The 20933-nt window shown below is 52.2% G+C and overlaps 1 protein-coding gene and 1 long non-coding RNA gene across 13 annotated transcripts in view; one reads left to right on the top strand and one right to left on the bottom strand.

Annotated features, from left to right (window-relative positions):
* The window catches only part of CRHR2 (corticotropin releasing hormone receptor 2), a 45409-nt gene that overhangs the window by 12555 nt on the left and 11921 nt on the right, over window positions 1-20933 (bottom strand). For 4 of the 12 annotated variants that reach the window (XM_081534815.1, XM_081534809.1, XM_081534811.1 and 1 more), the window contains exons 3-6: window positions 16169-16294; window positions 2631-2716; window positions 948-1057; window positions 491-608 (exon numbers count right to left, since the gene is read on the bottom strand). In XM_081534815.1, coding sequence (XP_081390941.1) covers window positions 491-608; window positions 948-1057; window positions 2631-2716; window positions 16169-16294 — 440 coding nt within the window. Of the gene's footprint in view, window positions 1-490; window positions 609-947; window positions 1058-1140; window positions 1270-2630; window positions 2717-16168; window positions 16295-16454; window positions 16762-20933 lie in introns of those variants that run through there. The other 8 variants (XM_081534816.1, XM_081534810.1, XM_081534813.1 and 5 more) reach the window with 5 other exon arrangements.
* LOC145523812 (uncharacterized) lies at window positions 577-20738 on the top strand. Its single transcript, XR_014066896.1, has 6 exons — window positions 577-870; window positions 4557-4679; window positions 5236-5312; window positions 11182-11312; window positions 14717-15025; window positions 15331-20738. It is a non-coding gene; the product is annotated as an uncharacterized LOC145523812 (long non-coding RNA).

Here is a 20933-nt window from a genome sequence, read left to right as displayed (position 1 = left end):
GGGCTCTGGTTTCACAACCTGGATACAGTACAGCAGTGGTTGACACAAATCCAGGGTGGGCAGCTAATGTGTTGTTCTGCTCAATGTCCTGATGGCCCAGCTGCAGAGGCATAATAACAATGTCATCTAACCTCTCTGAGCCTGTTTCCATGTCTGGAAAATTCCATGTAGGAAAATTCCTACAACTCTCTAACTGGAATCAAGTGAGATAAAGCTCAATAGAGGTTAATTTCAGCCCCCTTTCCTCTAAGGGATCTTCGGGAAGTGCTGAATGCACAAGACAGGGAGTGGAACAGGATAAACCAAAGTCTGGTGTCTGGTCTGAGCTTCTCTCAAGAGCCCACCTGGAGCCCCATTCCCCCACCCCCAGCTCTGGAGGGACAGTGATGGGGTAGAGGTGAGCTCAGGTTCAGATCTGCATATGAAGATGGGATGAGAGGTGGGAGCCCCCAGAGTCCCCCAGGCCCGGCCCCAAACCTCCACCCATGACCTCGTTGCTCTCATGCACTTCGTGGTCGATGAGCTGTAGCAGGAACCACATGACATTCCGTAGGATAAAGGTGGTGATGAGATTCCAGTGAATCACATTCCGCAGACAGCGAATGCTCCTGTGTGAGACCCAGGACAGCTGTTAGCCAGGACAGGCTGCACCTGGGCTCAGAGCTCAGTTGGGGCAAGGGGCAGGGGGCAGCTGGGCCTGTGCCCCTCCCCCTGACCCCGAGATGAGGGAGAGACTTAGCCTGGGATGAAGGCAAGGCAGTCTTCCAGGGCCAGCATCCCTTTTGCATTCTGCATGCCTGCTAGGGGTCAGTGCTCTGGTACCTCCCCAAGCCTCTTTTGTCCATTGGCCCCGGGGTCGCCAGAGCGGAGGTGAGAATGTCTGGGATGGGTGAAGGGGGTGCCATGGCAGGGAGGGCGGAGAAAAAGCAGTGGTGCAGTGGACTCACCTTAGGGCCAGGAAAAGCAGGAAGGCACCCACGAGGGCTGCCACTGACACGCAGTGGCCCAGGTAGTTGACGATGAGTGCAATGTGGTAGTGCAGGTCATATTTCCTCTGCTGGACAGACAGATAGACACACAGGCAGCTGGAGGCCTGGGACATGTGGGTACTCTAGCAATGGCCACCCAGTGCGTCCTGACCTTGGGGGCAGAAGAGGCTCCAAGTGTCACCAGCACACCTGGCTCCCGCAGCTCTCTCCTGTCGGCCCTGTGTGGTTCTTGGTATAAACGGCTGTGGTCAGGAGTCCCAACATGCAATTTGGGGCAGATCTGAACACAACATATCCTGAGCTAGGCCAGAGTTGTGGGGATGTAGACTCTATTTTATTTTATTTTTGTAATTAATTTATTTTAATTGGAGGCTAATTACTTTACAATATTGTGGTGGTTTTTGCCATATATCGACATGAATCAGCCACGGGTGTACATGAGCCCCTCATCCTGAACCCCACTCCCACCTCTCTCCCCACCCCATCCTTTCTAGTTTATTTTTAATTCTGGAATGGAAGTAGCTACATCTGTGTTTTATCTCAGCTCACACCCAAATGGGATGCGCCTCAGAGTGCATTGAGTTATACCTCTGGGACTCGGTTTTGACATCTGTATAATGAAGCCAACCTGCCCTCCCATCTCTGAAGCAGTGAACTATGTATGGCAGGTCTGGGTGTCCCTTGGGATTGGCCTGCTCTGGGTACAGCAGCAAGGGGGTGTCTTGTCTGTAGAGATTTTAAGAACAGTATCAAGGCCAAATAAAAGTCAGTCTGCTTTATCACCACTCGCTGGCAATTCTAAACAGAGGCAATGATGAAGATAATCCTTCCTGTCAGGGCAGACTATCCTGACACCCCACCCTCACTTTGGTTTACCAGTGTTCACATCTCAAGCATGTGAGATGGAAAGTGAAGGCAGAGGGCTGGAGGGGACCACCTTCTCTCCTGTATGACTGTCCTGCTTGCCTCTCTTGTGGCCTCACTACAGACCTCCTTTGGCTCACATTTTGTAGAATCGCTTTCTCAGGGTAGACAAATGTTTTTTCTCTGAACTTGGACTTCTTTTGGGGAAAAGTTACAGCCTCACTGGGGGCTGTAATGGGTGAGTGAATGAGGAGGAAGATGGAGGTGGGTTGTATCTTCTGGAGTCCGGAGTGAGAAATAGCTTCAAACGGCACCACAGACAGTACAGAATCCAGTTCCAGAGCAAGGGGAGGGGTGAAGTCTGAAGGGGACCCAGCTTCCTGCAGGGAATACCCCTCTGAGCACTGCACCTGTTTCCGCATGGAGTCGTAGAATCAGAATGCCAGATGGGGAAACAGGCCCAGAGGAGGAAAGGAGCCACACAGCCTGTTAGATGTGGGGACACTGGTCACATGGTCATTCCCTGCTTGTGTCATGTGCTACCTTGCTTGTGTCCCTCACCAGCTGAATTCTCCCGAAGGTGGGGCTCTATGTGCCCTTCTCTACCCCACCACAATGTCACTGAGCACAGGACAGGACAGAAGGACAGGGACAAGAGGTGCAGAAAGGGGTGGGTGGTTGACACAAGGACTGGTTCTGCCCCCCTTGGAATCTGTGCTCAGTCTGAGTCCTACTACTTATACAAGGACCAAGGGTGGGGCAGGTTGGGACACTCACCTTATCATCCAAAATGGGTTCGCACTGTGAGTAGTTGATTCGCGAGGCCCATGTCCCATTCTCCAAGCACTCTCGGTAGGCATTCCCTACAAAAGATGTCAAGCACCAAGCAGGGGTGGGGGTCATTTCTCTCCTCAAGAACTCTCCCTGGCTCCCTGGTAGCCACAAGTTAAGGTCCTTATGTCTCAGTCTCTCTAGCCCTGCAAACACAAGACGTCTGAATGTTCACGTGAAAGTCATTAACGTGAAAAGTGCATAGAAGGCTTACCACTCAGGGTAGCTAAAAGGCATGATTAAAACCCATTTCTGATACAATCTTTGACTAGCAATTTGTACATTTCCTTTAATTTTGTTCAAAACTGAACCCCAGGGACTTCCCTGGTGGTCCAATGACTAAGCCTCCACGCTCCCAATGCAGTGGGCCCAAGTTTGATTCTGGTCGGGGAACTAGAGCCCACATGTTGAAACTAAGAATTTGCACACCACAACTGAAAATTCTGCATGGCACTCCTAGAAATCCCATATGCTTCAATGAAGACTGAAGATCCTGTGTGCTGCCACTAAGATGCGGTGCAGCAAATAAACATTAAAAAAATAAAAGATTGAACCCCATTGTGAACCCTGGGATGTGGCTGAAGACTTCACTACTTTTAGTACGATGAATAGTTTCCAAAGTTATCACAATCATTTTATGCTCCTGAGATCCATACTTTTCCCACCAGTATCAGCACTTCCATGTTCACCACAGTCACTATTTACACAACAGGTGTCTGCCCCATATCAGGTCCTCTTCTAACTGCTTTATTTACACTTGCCCATTCAACCCTCACAGCAACCCGAGGGAGGAAGTACTAAGATTAACCCATTTTACAGATGAGAAAAGTGAGGCACAAGGCAATCAAGCAGTTTGCCAAGGATACAGAGATAAGAAGATTCAAACCCAGAAGGTCCGGTTCAGGGCTTATGTTCCTAACCCCTAAGTTACTCGGTAGTGGTACAGGAACGACACAATTTGGGGCAACAAGACTGTGCTGCTGACCTTGAGCTGTGGCTGCCTGGGAGACCACCACGTGATCTCTAAATGTTTGAGAACTCGCCTCTGTGTTCAAGTTGGAGTGTGATGTGTGAAAAGACATTTCAGAACATCTGTGTCTGATATAGAGAAGTGAGGGCTTTATTGAAGGAGGATGTACAAAGTTCAAAGAATGCTCATATTTTCTTTAAATCCTAGCTTGACTGTCAAGATTTAGCTCCTAAGCCACCCTCTCCAGGTAACCCACTGTCCCCTCCAGCCAGGAGGAACCTCTCATGCCTGATAACTCCAAAGCCCTCTGCTGCCTCTGCTCGGCATTTTGCTGTTTTCTGTACCTTACCTCCCCCGCTTACTCAGAAACTCTAAACCACCCACTGTTTAGGGGTAATTTGTACCAGGGTTCTGCTCTCTGGCTAATGGGCAGTTGTTTGTGGATTTTTCTTTTGCGCTTACGTTTGAATCACAATACAAAGCTAATTTAAATAAATGGTTCACAGAGCACAGAGTCACAGAGCTGGAGGGGGGAATCTTAGATTGTTTTTGGAAGAAATGAATTCTGAAATAATTAAGTTACTTTAAAAATCCACTTCCGCTGAGCTAACAGTGACTTGAAAGCAATGGAATTATGAAGGCATACTTGCTGAAGAGCAGAAACAATGGCTGAGATTCTATTAGCCTAACTGTTTTTTAATTTGAGCTCATAGGTTTTTCAAATTTGGGGTTGTTACTGGCCTACTCTTGACTCCTGAGCCTGTCACCTGTCAGCGAGGTCCCTGGCTGGGGTATGAGTCAGGCCAGTGTTGGTCTGACACTGACTCTGACCCAGTGCAAGGACACAAGCTCCTTGCCCCTAACCATGGCACTCAACCCCAGTGGGGTCTCTCCTCTTACAGGTTTGTTATATACAGAAAAATTGTATGTTAAGAGAATGTGATGCGTAGGATCAGTGATATCACTGAACTAAGGAAGAGTAACGGGTGAAGCCAAAAGGACCAATGTAAAGGCATTTTGGGAAGGTGAGTGCTTTTATTAAATGAACAGTCCCTCCCTGATAGGAGTTTAGAGTCCCTCTCAACAGGCCTGGGTGAGATGAGACAGACTCTGATCCTGGCTGTAGTCCAAAAGGCAGAATATTTTATCTTCTGTGGATGTGTTCTTAGATATTATCCAGCCCTCCAGAAGTTCAGTGCTAAGCTCCTTCCTCCAGGAAGGTCTTTTTGATTGCTTCCATCTAAAGAGTCTCTTTCTCCTGAGTCTCCCAATACCTCCATGCTCCTCAGTCCTGACAGCCTGAGCCCCGCACTTAAACTCTTGCATATGACCTGGACCTGAGTTGTTCAGGTGCATGAGTCTGGTGTCTCACATTAGTGTGGGGCTCCCTGAGGATGTTGTTGTTGTTCAGTTGCCCAGTTGTGTCCAATTCTTTGCGACCCCATGGACTGCAGCATGCCAGGCCTCCCTGTCCCTCACCATCTCCCGAAGTTTGCCTAAGTTCATGTCCATTGCATCAGTGATGCCATCCAGCCATCTTATCCTCTGATGCCCTCTTCTTCTTCCCTCAATCTTTCCCAGGGACTTTTCCAATGAGTCAGCTGTTCACATCAGATGACCAAAATACTGCAGTTTGAGCTTCAGCATCAGTCTTTCCAGTGAGTATTCAGGGTTGATTTCCCTTAAGATTGACTGGTTTGATCTCCTTGCTGTGCAAGGGACTCTCAGGAATCTTCTCCAGGACCACAGTTTGAGGTATCAATTCTTACCCCTGAGCTGAGAACACTCACCTCTCAAGTACGGTATCTTGTGGTGGTACTGACCATGGGTGGGCTTGAGGATGGGAGCGGTCAGGCTAGAGAGGCTGCAGATCTGAGACCTTTCTGGTCCTTTACATCAATGCCTTTGGGGTACCAAGGTCTATGGAATTCTGTCTCCTCCTTTATTTCCCCCCCCCTCCCCGAGTCCACTCCCCTCCTGTCCCCCCACCCACCTCCTCTCTGGTCATCTTGCCTGGACTGGTACCGCAGCCTCCTCTCTTGCCTCCCTGCCTCATTGCTTGTCCCCCTCGACCCTCTGTCCTTTACCCCCATTTCATGTTGATTTCTAAATAAAAGCCATCTGCTCTGTGCATGGTCAGTCATGTTCGACTCTTTGAGACCCCATGGACTATAGCCCACCAGGCTCCTCTGACCATGGAGATTCTCCAGGCATGAATACTGGAGTGGGTTGCCATTTCCTTCTCCAGAGGATCTCCCCAACCCAGGGATCGAACCTATGTCTCCTACAACTCCTGCATTGGCAAGCAGATTCTTTACCACTGAGCTACCTGGGAAGCCCAATAAAGGCCATCAACAGCTTTTTATCACTCTGGAGAATAAAGTCCAATTTTCCTGGTGTGCTGATCAAGGCTCTTGACACTCGGGCCCCAGCAGAACTTTCCTGACCCATCACTACCTCTCCACGTGGCTGGTGATATTTGCACCAGCAGGCCTGGCACACACCACTCCTTGAGACTCTCACCCACTACTCACTGACAAACTCCTACCTCTCTTTTAACCCCCAGCTCTAATGCCACCTCCTCCTGGAGGCTTCCCCAGTACCCAGGGTACTAAGTAATCTCTTCTTTTTCCCTCTAAACACCTCCTCTATGTCTTTCCATTTCTTAAAACATAGGTCTTCACACTCTATTGCCCTTGAACTACAGTAGCACATCCATTTCATACCATAGTCCAGTGCACACACACACATATCCCTCACATGACTGAATCCAGTTTCACAAAGCAAATTTTACCTTACCACAGCAATAATATTTTCTTTCTATTCTCTTCTAATGAATCATATGTATTTTATACCCAAATGCTAGTCATGACCCCCTAAATTTACTTCACAATCTGCTATGGGTCAACACAGTTTGAAAAAGAAAAATCTTTTAGAGCATTTGCCATCATTCACTTTGGGCTTCATCTCTTTAGAATTGATACTTCTTTTCTTTGCTACTGAACTTAAGCTCCCTGGGGACAGACAAGTAGACAGAAACCATACTGAAGTCAACAGCTCTTGCCTCAAGAGTGAGCCATCGAGTACCTGTGGGCTGAATCAAATTAATTCAAATCTGGCAAAACCTGGGAAAGCAGGGTCTGAGATATGGGATGTAGTGGTGGGAGGGGGCTTCCCCCTGGAGACCCAATCATGCCTGGGAATAAGTCTCTGGTTATACACACTGAGTACCAGGAGGCTGGAAGACAGATCTTCCCAGCACTTCAGGAGAGTTGGCTAATGAGGACACTGAGCCCTCAGGAACAGCCTCAGACAGAAGAAAGGAAGACTGGAAGAGTTCCCCCTGGGAACCAGAGGAAGCTGGGCATGGCGAGTCTTGAGGGCAGGTGGTCAGGCCAGAATTGTGGGGATGGAGGTGGCGAGGTGGGTGCCTGTTACCACAGCAACACAGGTGCCCCCACCAAAGATCGATGCCAGTGGTGTGCAGTGTAGTCTTCCAGGGGCATCAGCATCAGTATGATGCAGGAAGGTCTTCTCTTCCAGGGCTCTGTGGTCTGGGAAGTCCAGACTCTAACCCTGGCAGCAAGACAGGACTCTGCCCCCAGAGTGGCCCTGACCTGTTGAAAGTCCCCATTACAATATGCTCTCTCCCTTTCACATGCTGACACTTTGATGACAGTTTCTGGTTTGGGCAGTCATCTGAGTGGTCCAGGAGCCTGGGTGGGACAAGATGGAAGCCTACATTCTAGCTGTAGTTTTGTCTCTGGCTGATTAAGTGATGTTGGTTAAGTCCTATCCCTTTCGGCCTCAGCTTCCCCACTCATGAAAAGTAATGTAAACTGCTTCTCAGTAAGGCTATATTGGCATTTCAGATGGGTCAAGTATTTGCTGCATGGGACTTTTCAATCTGCTAAATGCCAATAGTAACCTCAAGCCATTGTAACAACCTCAGACATCCACATGTCACTTTTAAGCACTCTTGAGGTTGGCACTTCTATCTCTGATAGTCGAACCGGCAGTGTATGGGAGATGGGGACCATGAGGGACCATTTTTTTTACTGGTAGTTATGAGACAGAGAGCAAGAGTCAGGCAGGGCATGGGGATGAGTGAGACTGTGGTGGAGGAGCAGCAATGTGGTCATTGGCTGTCTGGAAAGAAAATGACAAGAAGTGAGGGTGGAAAGGTGCTGACAGGGAGAAGGGAAGGGCCAGAAGCAATATTTACTGACGGAATGAGGTCACTGTGCAGGACTGAAACTTTCAGTACCACGGATAGCAGAATGCTACCACTCCCTGCTTCTCACCATGGATGCAGCTTCAGTGAACTGGAGAGTTCCTAAGATCTAACCCTAAGCCCACCCCCATCCCACATTCACATTCAGCCCTGTGCCAACAGCAGTTTCCCTGAGCTACCCAAACAATGTGCGTCTCTCTGAGTTAAGCCTGCACATTTCCTGTCTTGATCTGATTACTTCACATTGGTGGGAGTAGAGGTGGGGGCAGCTGGTGATGTTGACCCAAACTCAGAACCCACCTGCTTCACTGAGAGACTGAGAATCTGCCATCACCAACCTAGTCATCAGGTTAGGAAGGGTCTCCTCAGGGCCATCTGCTTGTGACAGAGGGGAAGGGAACTTATTTCCCATTTTTTCAGTGTTGTGTGGACACTGCTCTCCAGACCCCACCATCACTCTGGAGCTCCCCAAACCCCTAGCTCTCTATTTCTGCCCTTCTGTCCTTGAGTAGGTGTGGGAGGGGTAAATGTCCACACCTACAGCAGAGAGTGGGGAAACTGAGTCAGGAAGGCACAACGTAGACCCCACTGGTCCATGACAAAGGGAGGAAGTACAGTAGAATCCAGCTCACTGTGTGAGATCACTGGCCTCTCCAGGGAAGGGGCAAGTGGGAGGAGGCGCCTACCCTTGTTCGGGCTGCTATTGTGCAGGCTCCCTCCTTCCAGTCATGCCTAGCAACGCTCCATCGGCTTGTCGCCATGACGCCGGCCAGCAGAGGGAGGCTGGGAGAAGGACCCTCGAGGCAGAGGCTGCTGTAGAGAGGAGGATGTCAGGGTAAGGGGACCCTGAGAACTGATCCAGCTCCCCACCTACCTCAAACAGAGAAACTGAGGCTCAAAGAGGAGAAAAATCTGCCCAAATGTGAGCCAAGTAGAATTGGAACTGGCTCCCAACCATTGTTTCTGTGAACTGATGGGAGGTGGAGGCAGGGCATCTCTGGCTGGCAGTCTTTTGTTCTCCTGTTAACACAGGGGTCCCTGGGGGTCAGGGGGTCACTTCTCTTCAGAGACCTTTGGGGATCAGATCATCTTAGTGTAGACAGACTGCCCCCTCTTGGTGCCCCAAGACACCATCCAGAGACCACACAGCTTGGTGCCTCTCAAGGTCAATAGGAGGCCACACCACCGCAGAAGGAGGACAACCATCCTTGGTGTGAGTGGGACCCTCAAGGACACTATCCCAGAGACACAACTGCTCCTCCCTCCAGACCCTAAGCCACACTCTACCCCTCTTGCTGACAAACAGCCTAGCTATGCACAGGGAGTCTCAGGCAGCGTTGTCTCTTGGTTGTGACAGGGCCCCATGAGGTCAGTATGTTTCCTGTGTCCTTCACAGAGATAAGGAAATTGAGACTCAGATGGGGTGGATCTGCCACCCCATTCACTCAGTGAATCCCAGCATAGCCAGGACTTAGGTGGGCTCCCCTGAAGCTGAGTCTGGGTTCCTCCTGCTATTCCTCATCCCCAGCCCCACCCCTGCAGGTGCTGTAAAGAGAAATTCCGGCCAGACTCTGGAGCACCTGGTTTGAGGTGGACGGACTGCCTTTAGGGTCCTTTGGGGTGGTCCCTGAGAGTCACCCGGGGTGGAATTTGCTGTGGGGCTTCCCGATCCTGCTGGCGTTGCCAGGGTGGAGGGAAAGTAGACAGCGAAGGACACTGCAGCCTCTGACTTAACAGCAGGAGGGAAGGGAGGAGAGGGACAAGGTCAAAGTCCTCAGCCAATCTGGATTCAGATTTAGAAGGTACATCCTGAACATCAAGCAGCACCCTTCGGGAGTATTCCAATCCTGCCTCATGATGCTGTGGACGAGCATCTGGGGCCTGAGTAGTGTGAGCAGAACTGAAGCCCATTCCCTGGCATTCAAGGCCTCCATGATCTGGCCCTATTCCCTCTCTCCCTCTGTTCCCACTGTCCCTTCCACCTGACACATCACTGGCCCAATTATCCAAGGGTGTGCTCCACAGCACTTGTTCCATGAAGTCTTCCCAACTTGCTTTCCCTTCTTTTATGGAATCAGCTTCCTTCCACGTATTCCTACAGCCTTGGCTGTGCTATTTCACTGAAGAGCAAACACCAAACAGTTCTCTTAAGAATCTCTCTCTCTAACACAGGAGACACTGGAAGGCTGACTCAGGTCTTATGCCTCTTTGAAGAGGTTGTTTCTAGTGGAGAAAGGGAAACATATAAAACCAATGAAGGGATATTAAGTGGAGGATTCCTGGTGAGGGAATGAAGGAAAGTCACGGGAGGCTGCACCTTTGGTCTTACCTGAGATGAAGGGTGCTTAGGCAGAGGGACAGCTGGGAGTCCACTGTAAATGTTTCTCAGTGGTCCAGGCTCCATGCTTGCAGATGTGGAGTGTGGGCCAAGAGCTCCTAGAGCCAGCAGGGACTGTTCAGGGCCCTGGCTTTCTGTGGAACCCTGGGCAAGTGCCTTTTAATCTCTGGACCAAGCATCTCCCAGTCTTAAGCAGCAAGGGAGGGGAGTGCCAGACTCAGCACAGAAGTTCTCAGGTGTTTGGATGGCCAGAGAGGTGTCCTTTTTTCCTCTGTCTTTCTTTCCTCCTCTTTCCTTCAGCCAAACCCTCAGTGATAGGCATCCAACTTTCCCTCTCTCCCAGCAGGGGACAGTTCTCAAAAGGGTGACTGCTGACTCTTGGGCTTCAGGGCTCAGGGTGTGGTTGCGTCTCACTGGGGACTAGGAATGCAGACATGAGTTCCTGGAGCCACAGCTTCTATTTCTCAACCCAGAGGGCCATCTTCCTGAAACTCTGGAGCTGAGGCTCCACCGTGGCACCAGGCCTATCCTCAAACAAATGTGATGTCCCCACTGCTTCAAGTTCTCAAGAACCAGTCCTGCCCCCCCCCCACTCTAGGAAGCCTTCCAGGAATGCTCCAGTGCCCACCAAGCTCATCTTTCCAATCCCTGATGGGTGATTTGGGTGAGCTTGGTCTTTAAGCACCCTGGGGCTCTCTGTGGACAAGGCTTAGCCTTTTTCATCACCCCTAGTTCCCAAGTACAAGCAGGCAGACCCAGGGGGAAGACCCCTGTGGCTGGAGACCATCTAGTTTATGTGTTTCCATTTTAATACAACTAGGTCTTCAGCATGTCTCTAGAGTGGGGTTCTGTGAAACGGGGACCCCAGTCCTCCCCACGGGGTTGAGTTAGGTGGGGTGTCTCTTCCCCACTCTGGCAGATGCTTCAGTATTGATGGGCTTGTCATTCTCAACAGGACCTGGTGGGAGCCTGAAGTCAAGGAGCTGAGGCTGAGCCAGGCTGGGCTTGAGATTCCACAGGAGGAAAATGACCCTGCGTGCGTGGTTGCAGGACCCTCCTTTGCAGCCACGAGGACCACAGTGACAGGCAAGAGGAGGTGTCAGAGCAGGGCAGATAGAGTGAGCAATGGGAGGGGGGAGAGACAGAGGATTTGGGGAGATGGAGGGGAGGACAGAGAGGGAAGATGGAGCTAAGGTGGGAGAGAACCACACAGATAGAAAAGAAAAGAGAGTCTGAGAAATACACAGAGACATAGACACAGAAAGAGACATTGAGAAAATACACCCAGAGACAGAGATAGAACCAAACATAGAAACAGAGAGATAGAGTCATGGAGACAAAGAGAGAAACTGAGAGAGACACGTGTACAGAGATGGGCACCAGAGTGGAACACAGTGCCCACCTCCGGCCAAACCACTGCTGAGCTAAACCACTTCCCTTCTCCCTGGGACAGGGGCACTGGGGCCTGAGAAGTGGGTGGGACTTGCTCCAGGTTCTACTGTATATGGACATTATGTTAGTTTTAGGTGGCCCAGAATTTGAACCTGCTTCCCATATGGGCACAGGGAAACCTGGGGGAGGCAGAGAATACCTGCTGCCATAGAGCTGAAATGAAAGACCCTCCCCTTCTAGGCTCTCCTGTAGCCAGAGTTGGACTGGGGAACCAAAAGCTCCCCTCTTCCCCCACCTCCTCAGATGCTCTGGCACCAAGGAAATCAGTGAGCTGGGAGCCCAAAAAATGGAGATGGGGAGAAGGCTTCCTGAGGACCACTGCAGGAAGCTTGAGATCCTAAGGCAGTGATGATGGCAAGGCTGAAGTCCATCTGGTGACAAGGGCTCATGGCATTGTCAAGGCCCACTCAGAGAGAGTGGGGGTTCCCTCACTAGGCCAGCTCTGCTCTCAGTTCTTGGCTAGAGACCAAGATTCTCCATCCAATAATTACAATAATATCCAATAATTATATAAACTGCCCCATATCGTTTCAACAAATCCCTTCTCTGCTTAGTCCATCAGAGTTGCTTCCTCAGAGGCAGAAGTGCCTTAGTTAGAATCCTTGTCCTGTTATAAGCTGTGTGACTTTGGCAAAGTCACTTCTCTGTGCCTCAGTTTCCTCATGTGTAATATGAGGATAATACTATGTCTCTGTCACTGGGTGAGTGTAAAGATCAACATGTTAACATAGGTCAAACGACAGTACAGACACACAGAACCTGGGCCACTGAAGCAGTGATGTGGAGGTGGGGAGAACACTGGAGGGGACTCAGACTCACAGACACTTAACTTGGTTCTGCCACAGACTAGCACAAGTGGCCTTGAACAAGTCTCTTCTCTTCCCTTGGCCCTTGCTACATCCAGAAATAGTCTCTGGGTAAGAATAACAAGGCTCTGATCAAGCCTCCCACACTCACTCCTGTGGCTGTTGCTGCTGCTGCTGCTAAGTCGCTTCAGTCGTGTCCGACTCTGTGCGACCCCATAGACGGCAGCCCACCAGGCTCTGCCGTCCCTGGGATTCTCCAGGCAAGAACACTGGAGTGGGTTGCCATTTCCTTCTCCAGTGCATGAAAGGGAAGGGTGAAAGTGAAGTCGCTCAATCATGTCCGACTCTTAGCGACCCCATGGACTGTAGCCTACCAGGCTCCTTCGTCCATGGGATTGTCCAGGCAAGAGTACTGGAGTGGGGTGCCATTATAAGAACTCTCGAATACCTTGTCTCCAGCCCAAGGCGCTTGCCTGGGCTTCCTCATCCAGCCAATTGCCTTCCCCACTGCATCTTCATTCAGATGTCCCTCCAGCTCCCCAGAGTCCACATATACTCATCTGTGCTCAATGATTTCCTGGTGTGGTCCCTGACTCCTCCCCCTTCCTGTCCCATGCTAGTCTTGTCAGTTATAGATGCGCCCTCCTTTGCTCCCGCAGACTCCACTTGACCTAGGTCAGTTACACTGGCTCCTAACCCCTCCTCTTGGGGCCAGAGACTCTGAGCCCTGAAGCTGAACTCCTCCCCTTACAAGCTGCCCCAGGCTTCCTGCCACACCAAAGGTGAAGTCCTCTGCGATGCCCTACGTCGTTTGACCAACACGGACTCATCTGCTCTCATTTGCTTCTTTCTCCTACGCCCTGTACTCCATATAACACTAGCCAGTCCTGAGGCACAAAGCATGGTCCTGTCTCTTCCCCTAGACTTTCAGCTGCTAAAATCCCACCTGTCCCTAAAAGTCCAGCTCAGAGGTCAAGTACTCCCTGACCCTCCAGGGTGAAGGCCTGAGTCTTTTTTCTGTCCCTTTAAGCTCTTCTCATAAATCATCTTTCACAGAGGCAATGCAGCCGGGTGGTTACGAGTGAGGGCTGAGGGAACTGATTATAACCTTGAAAAGTTACTTCATGTCTCTGAGCTTCAGTTTTCTCATCTGCAATATGGGCACAAGAGTAGTATGTATCTCAGGGGACCTTAGGGAGGTGGGAACGTGGGGGGTCATGTATGCAAAGCTCTCTCAGTGGTAGCTGGCACCTGGACCACGTTTGGGAGTTTGGTGGCTGATTCTCTGTGCTCAGCTGAGTGGGTGAAAGTTCACAAGGACTAATGCCTAAGCTGCTGTCCCACCTGCCCTCTAAACAATGAGGCTTCAGCGGGGATCTGGCTGCAGCATAACAAAATTGTACAGGAAGAGAGCCAGGACCCTTGCACCTCTTCCCCCAGGCTTCTTATAGGACCACTTTTCCTCTCTGTGTCCTCCTTTCTCCAGGAAAGATCCCACTGAAAAGGTAAACAGAGCAGAAGGAAGCAGTGGCCAGGAGGCAGGGGAGGAGAGAAATCAATCACTGCCATTGACATTAGCTGCCTCGGCTCTTCACACCTCAGCTGTCACACTGATTAATAGCAATGCTCCTTCTGCCCCCATGCTTCTCCCATTCACCAGGTGTCAGAGTGTGGGCAGTACTTTTGCCCAAATGAAGACAATGGTTCATTAGTACCAGGGGCTAAACGGCACTACATGTGCCAACCTTGGTGGTGCCCTGGCCTTTTCTCAGCTTCTCATCTGACATGGTGTGAGTGGTGTGGGAGGTGCTGTGACACCTCCTTTGGGAAGCCTTCCCCGTCTCCCCTCCCACCTTCCTCCTCATCCACAGCCCCCTTGCACTCCCCCATCACAGCATTTCTCACTCTGTATCCTTTCGTCTGTTGCAATTGTGAGTGAGGGCCTCAATGCCAGTGCAGTGACTGGCACATAGTAGCTGTTTAATAAACTGAAGAGAAGAGACCCAGGCCCTGTCCTCGGGCGCTCCAGGTGGGTTGGGGAGAAAGGGGACATCCCAGGCTGGGGTGGGAACCAGAGCAGGGCTGCCTCAGGTCCACAGGCTGAGGGGTGGAGGAGCCGCATCGCCTCACTTAGCGTTTATCTCTGGCTCAGACTGAACCAGGGACCCTGATCTCCACTACCCCACCCCACAGAGCTCACAGGATCCTAAAAACACAGTTTTATAATTTCAGGACTGGCAAGGAGCATGGAAGCCATTCCTTCTGTTTGCGCATCTCCTGGATCTGGGACCTCACCTCCTCCCTGGAAAGTCTATCTTAATCATGGGTAGGAAGCGTGGTCGGATGACGCAGAAATCTTCCTCAGCAGCCCCACTAGGTCTCCCACCCCCTTCCATTAGGAGCACCACTGCCATTGGACTCCTCCAAGCAAGCTGCTCTCTGGGCCCGCGAGAGCCCTCCGCTGGTACAGACAGGGCAATGCTGCTTACCATCAGATGCAGAGGCTGAGGTCTAGCCCACTAACCATCTCTCTGGGTGAAGGTATGAGTTTGGACAGACATACGTGTTTGTGTGTGTGGGTGTGTGTGCGCGCGCGTGAGAGAGCGCATGAGTGAGCTGATGGGGAGCTGTGCCACTATTCAGACACACAGAGGTTGCTATGATGTTTCCAGGATGAGGGGCTTCAGACAAACAGGTGCCCTCCACTGCTGCCTAGCGTCTCAGAAGGCTCTTTGCTGGTGCTGGTGGGGCTGGAGATGTGAGTGGCCCTTCAGGGTGGGCTAGTGATGCTGTGTCCCACAGCCTCACAAGACACTGCCACTTGGCTCCCATTGGACCTTCCACAGGGCAGAGACTCTGGCACCCCCTTCCCCTCCCAGAGCCCATACAGAACCACCCCACCTGGATGCTGTGTGACTCCTGGAGCATCTGCTGCTGTCCTCTACAGAGTGGCAAGCTAGCCAGTGATTTGCTAGGAGGAAGGGAGGCACAGGATGTTCTCCCTGGGGCGGGGGTCGGGGGTCGGGGGTTGCAGGCCTGATTCAGACACCACTCTGGGTGGCAGGAGTAATGCTGACCACTGCCGCTGACTCACAGCCCACAGAGCCAGTCCCAGGACATCCAGGTAGGGAAGAGACTACACCCCACACTCTGCTCCAGAAACAGCTACACTTCGCATGCCCAGCCCCAACACAAGCCTCATCCCATCTTTTCTGCCTTCTGCTCTCCCCTTCTCCCACAGTAGAGTCTGACAACCGCACTCACCCTGGGGGTTGGGAACATATCCTAGGAGCCCCAACCCTCCCCATCGCCCCGGGGAGATGCGGGGCGGAAATTGGCTAAACAAAGAGAACCCCTAACGGAGAAACTTCAGGCACCCGGAGTATATAATGTGGGAGAGATGTCTGTCTTCAAAAGGAAGGATTTCCTTTTCCTCTTTCTGGGTTGCTCTCAGCGCATGGAGCACGGGAATAGTGGGCAAAGCACTGCCTTACCGAGGTCTGAAGCTACGTTGAGGTACGGGCAGAGGGAGCGCCCCTAATATTATGTCTTTAACGCCGGCGCTACGACCGTGCCGCGGCTCTCAGGTCTTCGATGCTGGCTTCGGAGCCCTCGCTACCCTCTAAACCGCCCTCCTGGGAGCCAGGTGTTGAGTCCGCGGCGGAGGGTCCCAGGGACACTCACGGGTCGTGTTGTACTTGACTCCGTTGAAGTACTCGGGGCACGGCCTCTCCACCAGGGCTCCGGCCGCGCTCCGGGGCCAGCACGTCCCGATCTGGTCCAAGGTCGTGTTGCAGTAGGAATAGGGACCTGGTGACAGGAGAGAGCGGAGCGGGGATCAGAGGGGCTGCTGGGGCCCGCTGGGCGCCGCAGGACGCAGGGCGCGAGGCGCTCGAGCGCCGGGACCGGGCGCACCCAACGCGCCAGGCAAGAAACCCGCGCCGTCCCGATCTGCTCGCCTCTCGCCTACCCTCGGGGTGCAGGGACAGCCCCCAGCCGTCCAAAACCAGCTCTTCGGCCAGCTCCAGGCTGCAGTTGGCCTCCAGCAGGCTGTGGAGCAGTGCCGCGTCCATTGCGCCCCGGAGCCGCGCGCGGAGAGGGAGTGTGACTGCGCGCCCAGCGTGGCTGCCGGGGGCTGGGTTCGAGAGTGAGCGGCCGAGAGAGCGCAGAGTCTTGGCTCCTCTCTCCCAGCCCCGACCTGCCAACAGCCTCCCGGCGCTGCGCTCGAACGTCGGGAGCTGCTAAGTCTGGACCTCAGCGGAGAGCTAACGCACCCAGCTGCGGGTCCACCCGCTCGGTCGCGGCCAATGGCTGCACCAGGGGGCGGGGCCGGGCGGCTCCTCTTTGCCAGGCCCAGGCTCCCGCCCCCGGCCCACCAGTCCAACCCAGAGTACGCCTTCTCCAACGCATACCAGGTCCGGAGGAGGGCAGCGGGAATGGACAGTGTGGGCCTTGGGTGGCGCAATGACCTGCCCGAGGGTCGAGTTCCGGGGGCTGCTGGGGGCAGGAAAGCGTGCCCGCCCGCCCGAGGAGCTCGCCTCCTGTTTCTTCTCCTTCGGTGTCTCGCCATCTGTTTCTTCTCTTTGAGCGAGGACACCGGAGGGGATGACAGAGGGAGTGGAGACCCCGCGAGCAGATCTGCACTCTAGAAAAGCCCCCGTGGCTTCTGGGAAAGGAGTGGATTGGAGGGGCGTCGAGGGAATCAGGGGAGCCAAGAAAGAGGCTGGCGAGATCAAGAGGCCTGAATAGGTGCAGACCTGTACCAGCCCACTGGGGCTGGGGTGGAGAGGGGTTTCCGGGAGAACCAGCCCTGGTGAGGCAGGAATGGAGAGAGGAGTGGGTGGGTGGCTTCCAACAGGAGCCAGGAGGCAGGGGTAATGCCAGGTCTCCCGCTTGGGTGACTGGGGACAGTAGTGTTGCCATTCACGGAGATAGAGAAGTCCAGGGGACAAACTGGATGAAATTATCTGAAGAACCTCAAACACCCAGGTCTTATTGCCCTGGGTTTCAGAGGGAATAAAACGAGAAGTGAGAACCTCTTTTCCTCTTGGCTTGGGCAGGGCAACCTGAAACTAGTTTCCACAGCAGGGTGTGTGTGTGTGGTGTTTAAGTAAGTGTGGAGGGGAGATCAGACCCCACAGCAAGTGTAGAGGAGCTGAAAACCCTTATCTGGAATTTGCCCAGGCCCCTCAGGACTGCCTGCTCCTTAACTCCCTGTGGCTCCATTCTGAGTGTGAGGGCAGGTCCACTGCTCAGGCCTACTGAGGGGGATGGGGGTGGATCTGGGCTCAAGATATAGGGCCTGGGATGTGGTTAACCTCAACTCAGGTTGCATTCTGTCTTGCCTTTGTCTCTGCTCTCCATGCATGTTACCCCAATTCTCACCCTCTCTTCTAGGACAGTTTCTCCATCAGTGAAATGTTCTCAAAGGCCCCTCCTAGCCCTGAGATTCTGGTCCTGAGTTATGAGATGCAAAGACTGAGGGAGATGTACATGTGTGTGAATGTGTATGTGTGTGCTTTTATCTTTAGAGGGCAGGGAGAGCTGGGACCCAGTCCCAGCTGGGCTGGAAGCCCCAGGGTGGCTAGTCCTATTCCTTCTTGCTATCTTCCACTGGGAATAAAGCTGCAAGAGAAGACTGAGAGCATCCTGAGCCAGCATTATTCCCTGAGCACGGAGAGGGGAGAGGCAGACTGGGCTGTGTTTGTGTGCTCCAGTCTCACCAGCCTCCATATTAATGCTGCTCTCATTGCTCTGGCAGAGCCAGACAGCAAGCATGGGAATCTCTCTGGGGCCAGCTGATTGGCAGGTACGAGGTGCAGACCAGCCAGCCAGCTCTATCCTCTGCCTTTTAAATGGACAGAGCCCTTGGCTCAGCTCTGGGCAGCTGCAGAGGCAGAGGTCCCTTACTGTCCCTAATAGCCAGTGCCAGGAGCAGGTGAGGATCAGTGGGGTCCCAACCTCAACCCTAGGCAGAATCCTGTTGCCAGTGCCAGGCTGAGACTCAGCCCGGGTCCCAGACCAAGCCCTGCTGTACAGTGTCCCCCACAGGCTAGACTGTGGCTGGCAGGATCAGCCCATTTCTTCATCGGGAAGTAGTCTCATTCATGCACAAAGGAGGGTGCTCCACACACTGATCCCAGCACAGAGGGAAAGGAGAGCCCAAGCTAAAGTTATTAACCTGTTCATCATCACAGAAAAAGCAGCTGTCTCAGAGGGAGGTTAAGTGCCCAGTGACCAGAGGCCAAGGACTTAACATCTCACATGCAGGATGGAAGGTTGGTCTGGGTGACCTAGACTGCTCTTAACTGGAGAGCACATGGGATAAAAGTTCCTCTGGGAAGTGACCATTTTAGGGGCAGAGTTAAAGGCCATTCTGCATCTTGATGGGACAGTTGGGACCTGAGCACAGGCCCACAGACCCAAGGTCCCCTGGCCTCCAGAATGCAGTGCCATTTCATCGTGGAGTTTATTATCACCAGCATGATTGTCTGTTATTCTAGATGTGACAGAGAGGAAAATGAAAAAAGGAGCAGCTTTGGAACAAATGGATTTTACAGCTCATTTTAGTGTTTGCAGATAAGTAAATAAGGAAGAAATTGTAAAGAGCAAAAACTTTCCTCACCTAGATGAAATCCAACTACTATTAAAGTTTGGGCCTTTTTGCTAGCTAAGGAAGCAGAGGTGGGTGGGAGGTCCCTGGGATGGAGGTGAGCTCTCAGGCCAGGCACTGGAGCAGGGGTATTTGGGACAGTCTGTATGCCCCTAGGCTGGTGGGACAGGTAGCAAATAGGTTATAGGGAAGTGTGACAGGTGCTGGGGGAGACACCTGTGTGTCATGGGCAGCGTGGGGGCAGGTACCTCTGGCCCACCTCTGATGGCAGCTGCAGTGGCAGTCCAGGTGCTCCAGGGTTCAGCTGAACACTGGATAGGCATGCAGATCGTAATGGAAACACACATGGCATCTCACACAGTCACGGGTCTGCACAGTACACACTTTCTCTCACTCATCCCACCACCCATCAGATATCCGCTAGAAAACAGGATTTAAGGGGACAGTCTGTCTTTGCATGTCTGAGGGGCTGTGCTCCGTCAGGCTGAAGAGTATACAGAGCTGGGACAGGCTGTGGGGTTCACTGTGGTTACAGTGGGGCTGCTGAGGGCATGGAAGGCTTGGGAGAGGCCAGAAGGTGTCCCACTCTTGCCCTGTTGCACTGGGGATGGTGCCCCAGGCCAGGCCAGACACTCCTTTCCCATCCTACCTCACTCCACCTTGGCACAGGGGAGATGGCCTGGTGTCTTCAAGTGGAGCCACAGGACCAGGCTGTGGAGCAGGAAGGGCCCCTGGCAACTGTCCAACTCCACACTCTCATTTACACATGGCCAAATGGAGGCCCAGAGGAGGAAAAGAAATTTCCCCCTCCAACCCCTCCCAGGCCATCTTCCTCTCCACAGCAGCCGGACTGGGCTCCCTGCCTCCTCCACTGGGCAGAGGAAGTATTTTTTCTAAGATTGTGTGACTTCTTCTTGCAAGAGCAGCTCTCCATTGCCCTTGGGACGAAGCCCAGCTCTTTAGCACCGCAAACAGCACTCTTCATGATTGTCTATTCCCCATCCTCTCCTCTTGCTTAACTTGAGATGCCCTTTGGGTCCACTTGCCATTTCCTTGGAACATTCTCTACCTCCCTCCACACCTTCACATGTGCTGTTCCCTCTGCCGGGAATGCCCTCACCGCTCTATTCCAGTTAACCCAGCTGACTCCCATCCGCCCTTCTAATGTTCAGCTTAGCCCCCACCTCCTTTGTCTTATCTGGGGTGGGTGGCTCTTCTCCATGCCTCGGTCTGCTGGGGACTAGTCTATATCACATCAAGGTTATTGATTTTTCTATTGTGGAGAGCAGGGTTGGTCATGTTCACTAACCAGTCCCAGCACCCATCCGAGTGCTTTGTGCTTGTGCTCAGCAAATTATCACTGAAGGAATGGATGCTTTGGCAGCAGCCCTGTCTCCTGAGATCCAAGGGTCTCTTCACATATGACCAGTCCTGGTGTGTGTGTGCGAATGTGTGTGTGTGTGTGTGTGTGAATGTGTGTGTGTGTGTGTATTGGACTGGGGAGCTATTTCCAAGGGATCCTTGATTCCATTTGGACTCTTACATTGCCTATGGACTGAAAAAATAATATGCCTTACAACTTACAGTATATGCTCTATTAGATTCCTCTGTGATGAATAAAACAGAAATAATCCATTTAAAGCCTGCCTGAAGTCTCTTGTGATTATGTGTGTTTTCTTTATTTGGACCTTAGGGTCATGCAATTTAATTGATCATAGTGTTTGATTCATGACCCTTTGTCATCATTAGCCTATACACGGCCCAACTTTATTTTATTTTAGTCTTTTCTTTTATGGAAGTTTGTATGTAGTAGCACACATAATGATCTATTGCCCA

Source organism: Giraffa tippelskirchi, chromosome 10 (genome assembly GCF_054371585.1).
Source record: "Giraffa tippelskirchi isolate mGirTip1 chromosome 10, T2T-mGirTip1v1.2.pri, whole genome shotgun sequence".
Taxonomy (NCBI): Eukaryota; Metazoa; Chordata; class Mammalia; order Artiodactyla; family Giraffidae; genus Giraffa; species Giraffa tippelskirchi.
This window is presented reverse-complemented; position numbering and strand designations above follow the sequence as displayed.